The sequence below is a fragment of the Gymnoscopelus braueri genome (assembly GCF_963280865.1).
Source record: "Gymnoscopelus braueri genome assembly, chromosome: 23".
NCBI lineage: Eukaryota > Metazoa > Chordata > Actinopteri > Myctophiformes > Myctophidae > Gymnoscopelus > Gymnoscopelus braueri.
This window is the reverse complement of record NC_137625.1, coordinates 41,776,951-41,785,183: the sequence shown is the minus strand read 5'-3', so window position 1 is coordinate 41,785,183 and position 8,233 is coordinate 41,776,951. Positions and strand designations below refer to the sequence as shown.

Sequence of the window (8,233 nt, the reverse complement as noted above, 5' to 3'; positions counted from 1 at the left end):
TTTTCTAAAAGTTTCAGTCTGTATCGTCTTCCTAATTCAAATAGTAAAATCAATGGGAAGTTGGCTTTTTTTTCTTTTTTAAATGCAGGGTCGGGTTTGGTCATGTTATACATTGTCAGACTTAAGGTTTTATTTGTCAATATGGTACAAGAAGCGAGATGCAATTTTGTGAGGTCCACAAAGTACTCTGCTAACAACAACAATGACAATAGTAATATCCAAGAAAAACTATGATAAGGTAAGAATACAAAATAATAAGAAGCCTTCAACAATAGCCATAGCCCTTTAGCTGCAGAAAGTAATATGTGTAAATGCTATAGCAGAACAACACTTACTTAATATACTAAAAGTAGCAAGTAGTCACAATAGTAGTCATCTAGCCTACATAACAAATGTGCAAGATACCTTGTATCTATGTATTATATAACAGCAATAACAACAGTTTCCCTGTATTTTTTTAATATAGCAGCGGTGATAACATTCAACAGTAAATGTACAACAGTCTACGTTTGTTTGTGTTTGTTATGTACTAAAATAGTTACTTTGAGGTCTGTTTCACCATGCAATGCAAGTCAACAGAATATTTGAATATCAATCTCTTTTCAACAAAGCAACTATTGCTAATAAGATATCTAATCGATATTTGTAGTTACATCATGGCTACACAATCCGAATCTCTTCCAAATGTCATTTAGCTTTAAACACATTTGTTTGAATTCCACCCTTACACTGTCATTTCAAAGCCCTCATTCGCACAGGGGGTTTGAGACCCTGTGACTCTGTCCTGAGGGATAAGGGTGGTCATAACCTGACACAGCCTACATGGAGCTCTGTTCATCAACTTAAGGAGGTTCCTCCTGAACTTCCTCCCTACACAAAAATACAGGAGGGGGTTGAGATAGCTGTGAGAGTAAGCAATGGCCTCTGTGATTTGTAAAGTCAATTTGATTGCCTTGCTGCTTTCACATTCTGTGTAGACATGAAGTAACTCCAAAGCTTTGAAGAAGGAAGCAACATTATAGGGTGTCCAGCAGCAGAAAAACACAGCTACAACAACTAAAACCAAGCGGATTGCTCTTTGTTTCATCGGTGTTGGGCTCAATCGGAGAACACAAATGATCCTGGTGTAGCAAAAACCCATGATGGCCATCGGAATCAGTAAGCCTAGAAGGTTCATTTTGAAAAGGCCGAAGATACCCCAGCGGTGCCTTTCGTATGGTGTGGTACCATTCTCAGGAGTGTATAAAGGAGCACAGAATATATTTTTGCTCGAATCTGGGGCCTCCTGTACCTGAAGAAAAATAAGTTCTGGAAACGATGCGAGAAATCCAGCAAACCATATAACAGTAGCTACAGTCATTCCAACAGAGAGTGTTCGTGTTTCCAGTGCAAAAAATACGTGCACTATAGCCAGGTAGCGGTCAACACTCATCAGGGTGATGAAAAAGATCCCGCAGTAAAAGCCAATAAGGTAAGCACTGAGGACCACCTTGCACATAGCATCCCCAAACAGCCACTGGTCCCGGGCTTGGTGGGCTAGGAAGGGAAGGGAGCACACTAGGAGAAGGTCAGCGAGGGCCAGGTTGAGGAGGCACACATCAGTCATGGTACGGATCCGCTCCCCAAATATTTTGACCCAGAGGACAAACACATTCCCTAGAAATCCCAGGACAAAGAAGAGAGAATAGAGCACTGGTAGAAAGTAGGATCCATAATGTTCATATTCACACGGGCTGAAGACTCCATCGATGTAAGTGTAGTAATCATAGTCAGTAGAGGATTCGCTGGTAGCCATGGTAGGTGATCTAAGAGAATGGCAGCAGGAAAATAGTAGGTATTAGGTGCATTTAATAATGAAAGGCTTCAGTATATTGGGTCAGTTTTTGAAAGAAAACTACATAACCTAGGATATATAGAGCTGCGTAGAAAATATGAATTATTGTGCTTCAAGCGTCTCAACATTGCTACATAATGCGTCCATTTCAGATTACTGTTTAGACTCAGGAAAGCGTTTATGTTTTTTTTCAGGGAGACCTGCATGAGCTGATGCATGTAAAACATGATTAAAAATAACTAATATTTTTCAAATTCTCAAAACCTACAAATTCAAATTTTAATGTGTGTGTGTACACATTCATAAAAATATATAAAATAATAATCCAGGCTCGGCCGATGCCCCCTCAGCATCAATCGGTGACTACCTATCCACCAATGCCCAGACCCAGGCCCTCTTTGGTTAAACTGATGGTGAATTTAACTCTGAGATATGCACTGAAGAATTTCAAACAAATGTTATTGCAAGTCGTAGCTAAGCAATACGCCTATTTCATAACATTAAGACAATCTTAAAGAGAAAAAAGCACAATCTGGTAAATCAGACAAGACTGGGTTCCCCTCCATTCTAACCTAAGTCTCACATAAGGCCATAAACAAATACACTGAAGGCTATTTAGTAGAGAACATGTCTAGAATGCTCAGCTAAATACATCAGAAGACATTTACCACAACAGTAAATTAGAAACAAAAGAGGTTTTCCGTTCATTTAACAAGGAGACGGACATTGCCGGACTTACTCGTTAAAATGCATCTTAGTCCCCATCACCCATGAAGCTCGTCCAGATACATAAACGGAGGGAGAATAAGGCCATTTAAACCGGGAGTGCCAACTCGCTCAGCACTTCAACCACCAAAATAAATAAATACATAAATAAAACCACACCCTGTAACAGCTCACATCATTCCCAGGGCTTCTTCCCATGACCCCCCCCAGGTGGGAAGTCCTGCATTATTTATACTTTTTTTTTAAAGAAAATATCACTCAAAACCAATTAAGGTCAAGATGTACAGACAGTGAAACAGATACACAGTCAAACTAAAGAGAAACTTAAATATTTACCAGTCATTAAGCTGATAAGTATCAGTCATGGTACGGAGCCATTCCCCAAACATTTTGAATCAGAGGACAAACACATTCCCTAGAAATGCTGGGAGGAAACGTCTTCCCCTGGACGAAGAAGTGTCCCCCAGGACCTGGGCCTGGACTTCCTGACGGAGCGCCCCATGGTGGTGAGAGTGGGTGGGCCGTACTTCCTCCACACTGAGTCTCAGCATGGGGGTACTCCAACCTACGAATATGTGCCCAGCATTGGCCTTTGAAATTGAGTCTATATAGGAAGTGACAGTTCATATGACAATGCGTCGCATCGCGACACGCTGTGAGCTGGTAGATCGGCTATTTTCAAATAGCCGTAGCCTAGTTGCTTCTTTTGAGTTATCATAGACTTGGTTGCTTATTTCTCTCGCAGAATCTGGCAACACTGGTTAACACCGTCTTGCCCGTGTAGTATATTTAATAACATAACATCCACATTTGGTAGCATTATTTAACTTCACAAGTCTACAGATAGCCTACAGTCAGACACAAAGAGTGGATTCAAGAGGTGACTGTTGGTCTGGGCCGGGTGGGGTACATACACTTAGCTTTGCCTTTTGTTGTTTACCTGGGTTCTATGCATGTGTCTCCCTTCCCCCTTTCCTGCTTCATACAGGTGCAAATTGAATCAGGGAACTCAGAGGGTGATCTATTGTTTGTATGGGTGGGGTCTCACTTTTGGAGGCTGACCCCCACCCACTTATTCAAAATGTGACCACTGTTATATAGACTGTGCCAAAGTGTGGCTATCTGTGTGTGTGACTCAGTGGCCGGCAGGCTGACTGAGAGGACCTCAGGGTCCATGGAGCTGTTTTGTACTGTTTTGTACTTATGCAATAAATCGGATGCAAGTAACCTCACTGCTGGAGTGATGACTCAATTCATTCTACCACCATTCATTCTCACCACTGGGACATCAAACTATCTGCAATATGGCGTTGTTGGCAACTACAAAAGCAATAGAAACCTTTAAGTCTGTGGTTTTCAGATACCACATTATGGCGTCAAGTCGGCAGTCGCGTTGGTTTGGTTGTTGATACTGGGCCAGGCGTCGAAAGAACGTGCGGCGGGTGTAGGTGATTATGGACATCGGCACGGGATGACGACAACTTTTCGAAGATCTACAAGGAGGGGACGTCATGACTAGGTCTAGGATGGCTGTACAACTCGTCTGGATGCACAACTTGTCGCCTGCGATCGCCCGTGGAGCGCTCTGTTGTGAAAATACAGCTATCTGTTGACTGGACGGCACGGCTGGGGTGAGAAGATGACATTGGGGGGACTGCAAGAGAGACATTATCGAGCGGGACGCTGCGCATATGGGACCTGGGGTTACATTTTTGTGATATGGGTGATTTAAACTATGGGGCTATGGCTGCCATGGAGAAGTGCTGTGAGGGTGTTTTTACACTTTCTGGTCTCTGGGGTTAAATGTGGATTTTTTTATTTTTCGTTGTGCTGAGAAGACCGGGCGAATCCCGTGACGAGGTACATGGAGCCGGGCCATTCCCGTGGATGTGTTTGAGGGCGAATCCCTTATGTTTTATGTATAACATTTTTCCCAGAGTTTAAAGGCTAACAGAGGGATCCTGCACGCTGATTGGTTGGAGTTGATATAATTGTAAAATGTTAACACCTCTGGAAATGTTCCAAAATGTACTAACTTAGGGGCAAAAGGCAAGTAGTCAAAAAGCAAGCTTACTTTACTGGGTTTTGGGACCTTTCCTCGGGGTGTTTGAGTTTTCTGTCTATTTAATGTGAATCGCTGTGTCGCTGTACTATGTAATCTTGGTTTTTGTATGTGCATTGTTCTGTATGATGTTGTTTGCTGTTTTGGTCTTCCTGAATGTTTTATTTTTTTCCTGGTTGGTGTTCCGGTCGCTTTTCATGGGGGGCGGATTCTTTGTGGATCTTTTGAAATATACGTGTTTGTGAAAGACGTTTAATGTCTCTCATGGGGGGTAATGTAGTATATTTAATAACATAACATCCACATTTGGTAGCATTATTTAACTTCACAAGTCTACAGATAGCCTACAGTCAGACACAAGAGTGGATTCAAGAGGTGACTGTTGGTCTGGGCCGGGTGGGGTACATACACTTAGCTTTGCCTTTTGTTGTTTACCTGGGTTCTATGCATGTGTCTCCCTTCCCCCTTTCCTGCTTCATACAGGTGCAAATTGAATCAGGGAACTCAGAGGGTGATCTATTGTTTGTATGGGTGGGGTCTCACTTTTGGAGGCTGACCCCCACCCACTTATTCAAAATGTGACCACTGTTATATAGACTGTGCCAAAGTGTGGCTATCTGTGTGTGTGACTCAGTGGCCGGCAGGCTGACTGAGAGGACCTCAGGGTCCATGGAGCTGTTTTGTACTGTTTTGTACTTATGCAATAAATCGGATGCAAGTAACCTCACTGCTGGAGTGATGACTCAATTCATTCTACCACCATTCATTCTCACCACTGGGACATCAAACTATCTGCAATATGGCGTTGTTGGCAACTACAAAAGCAATAGAAACCTTTAAGTCTGTGGTTTTCAGATACCACACCCGTTTACATGGAGACTTGAGGCGCAGCGTTTTCAAAGAATTCCACTCTGGAAGGAGGTTTCACTTTATAGCGTTTTCAATCCCTGATAACACCGTTGCCGTCTAAACGGACGGCACATCTGATACTTTATTTTGCCGTTTTCTGTAGAGACCGTTGTCGTGTAAACGGGGCCTAAGTTGATCCCTGACTTGTGGCCACCGATCGGATTAAAATGCTTTTAATTTTTATTGACAGCGACAGGCCAGCGCGCTGTGACCCAGCAGCCTTTATGTGTGTAATGGTAAATGGTTTATTTATATAACACCTTTATCCAAAGCCCTTTACAATGTGCATTACATTCACACACACACACATTCACACACCGACGGCGGAGGAAACAATGCAAACCAACCTGCAAGGCACTTAATAGGACATTATGACGTTTAATCAGACTATTGATTGGTCTAAATAGGTGAGATACTGACCTACCCACGTTTAATCAGACTATTGATTGGTCTAAGTAGGTTGGGGCAAACGCTCACCCCAAAACATGATTTACGATTCTGTGCCTATCGGTACATAAGTCGGACGGCGCTGAGTCGGCTCAAGTGAACTTCACAACGTTCAGCACGGCAACTCGCTCGCTTTAGCTCGCTCGGTGGTGCCTCTTGTGGCTCCAGTTCGCTTGAGACGGCACGCCTCCGACGCGGTCCAAAGCGATGCTTTATACAAAACACCTACTGGGCCCCGTCGGTAGGTCAGTATGCTATCTCACCAATCAATAATCTGATTAAACGTGGGTAGGTCAGTATTTCACCTACTTAGACCAACCAATAGTCAGATTAAATGTCGGTAGGTCAGTATCTCACCTACTTAGACCAATCAACAGTCTGATTAAACGTGATAATGTCCCATTCAGTGCATTGACAGCATCCGAAATGGGTGGCAATTAAGGGTTCAGTGTCTTGCTCAAGGACACTTCGACACCAACTCTGGGGGAGCCCGGGATCAAACTGGGAACCTTCTGTTTCCCAAGTGGCCACTCTACATAAATCAAAGCAGTTTGGCTATTTTTGGGCGGTGAAACCGCCCCTATATGTGAGGTTTGGACATCGACATTCGATTGCACCCCCCCAACCCTGCGCTGTGATTGGCCACCAGTGTACCCCCCTAACCCTGCACCGTGATTGGCCAATCACAGTCTATTCAGGACTGTGATTGGCTAGTGAAACATGACACATGTGCATAGCCCTATAAATAGGACTATGCACTTAAAAAAAACACATTTATGTTTTTTTGTACAATGGTTGGTCCACAATATTACTTTTCTTTAAGTGAACTTCCATCACTGTGATGACCACTGTGACCACACCGCCCACTTCACACTGGGTGTGATTTTTACTTATATATATATACATTTATATACGACTACGAGAGAGAGTGATAGAGAGAGAGAGAGAGAGAGAGATTGCAAAAAATGTTCTAGACATAGGCCTTGTAAGAGCCATAATGGGGTTATGTCATGATGTGCTGTATTTACCTTGTTTGCCTGATTTTGCTTTGATCATATTTAACACATTATATGCAGCAGTGTGTAATCTCATGATAATTATGTGCAGCAGCGTACTGTTGTAAGTAATTTCTTGTGTGGATTGGTCTGTCATTGATTGAATGTTTGTGATTGGTGCACTTTTTGATTGGTGTATTTATGTTCTGTTCTGTTTGTTGAGTTTGTCAGAAACTGTGACATTGAAGTAGAAAGATCACATATTTGTCCTACCACTTGTATGTCAGTTTTTTATGAAGGTATATTTTAAAAAATGAACAGAAAATATACGCCACAATAAGCTTACTCTGTTATTGTATTGGATGTTACAGTAGTCCCCATACAGTCCATTTATGATGGAAATAATCATATTTAGCATGATGTGTTGCATTAGGTGTGAGTTGCATTCAGATTTGAGCATCAGTGTAAGGGCTGATAGCATTAGGACCATCTATCTATGTGTGGTGAGGTTGCACTTTAAATAGCCATAGTACATTTCACGTTTTTAGGTGTAAGTGAGAGGAGGGGGGCACTTTCAAGCGAGGTCTCACTGGGGCACCACACTGTGTTAATCCCGGCCTGGTGAGGGATGTTGCTTTCATCGGTTGCAACTTCAAAGGAAAATAGGATGAGAATGACCTTGTATGCCCCTATAAACCACCCTGCCATTTAGTGTTGATTCCAACAGGCTCTCATAGACTTCAATGCATTCCATAGAACATCTGGCTCCAGTCCAGTTTGCCTCTCAGTTCATCTATCCCTCACATACCAGTGGCGTAGAACAGTGGTTCTCAAAGTGGGGTCCGGGTCCCCAGGGGTCCTTGAAGGAGTTCCAGGGGGTCACCAGCTAAATTATTGATAGTTAGGAACCAAATGGACCCTTACAGATCTGTAACTCTGAAAGTGTACAGATGGAACCAAATGGACCCTTTGGTTGCAGGGCAGGCCTGTAATTCTGAGAGTTATTGGGGGTCAGTGGTCTAATGCATACCAAACTGGGGTTTCCTTGAAATTAAAAGGTTTGATAAGCACTGGTTTAGATTAGAATGTCTATCCGTAGCTCATAGCCTTGCCTGGGACATGTTGGGCCTAGTAATGGGGAGTGTTTTGATGGTGAGTAACAGCAGTAACCTGAGGGCATATGGAGTGTGGTTCCTTCTTGTCTGTCTGTCTGTAGCTGTCCTCACCAGTGACTGAGGAATTATGTTGTGAACTGCTGCC

General features: G+C 43.0%; 1 protein-coding gene across 1 annotated transcript; it reads right to left on the bottom strand.

The window, feature by feature from the left end:
- Positions 1 to 2,692, bottom strand: LOC308079694 (C-C chemokine receptor type 8-like). Its single transcript, XM_080421255.1, has 2 exons — positions 2,574 to 2,692; positions 1 to 1,805 (listed from the first exon to the last, which is right to left on the bottom strand). Exons 1-2 carry the CDS (start codon positions 2,597 to 2,599, stop codon positions 725 to 727), a joined length of 1,107 nt encoding a protein of 368 aa, XP_080277381.1. The 5' UTR covers positions 2,600 to 2,692; the 3' UTR covers positions 1 to 724.
- Between the last annotated feature and the right edge of the window lie 5,541 nt (positions 2,693 to 8,233).

Bases quoted from the DNA above. Each gene is read 5' to 3' on its own strand.
- LOC308079694 (XM_080421255.1), bottom strand. From the start codon at position 2,599: ATGGGGACTAAGATGCATTTTAACGA. The intron at 1,806-2,573 runs GTAAGTCCGGCA...CCATTCTCTTAG, and splicing joins ACTAAGATGCATTTTAACGA to ATCACCTACCATGGCTACCA.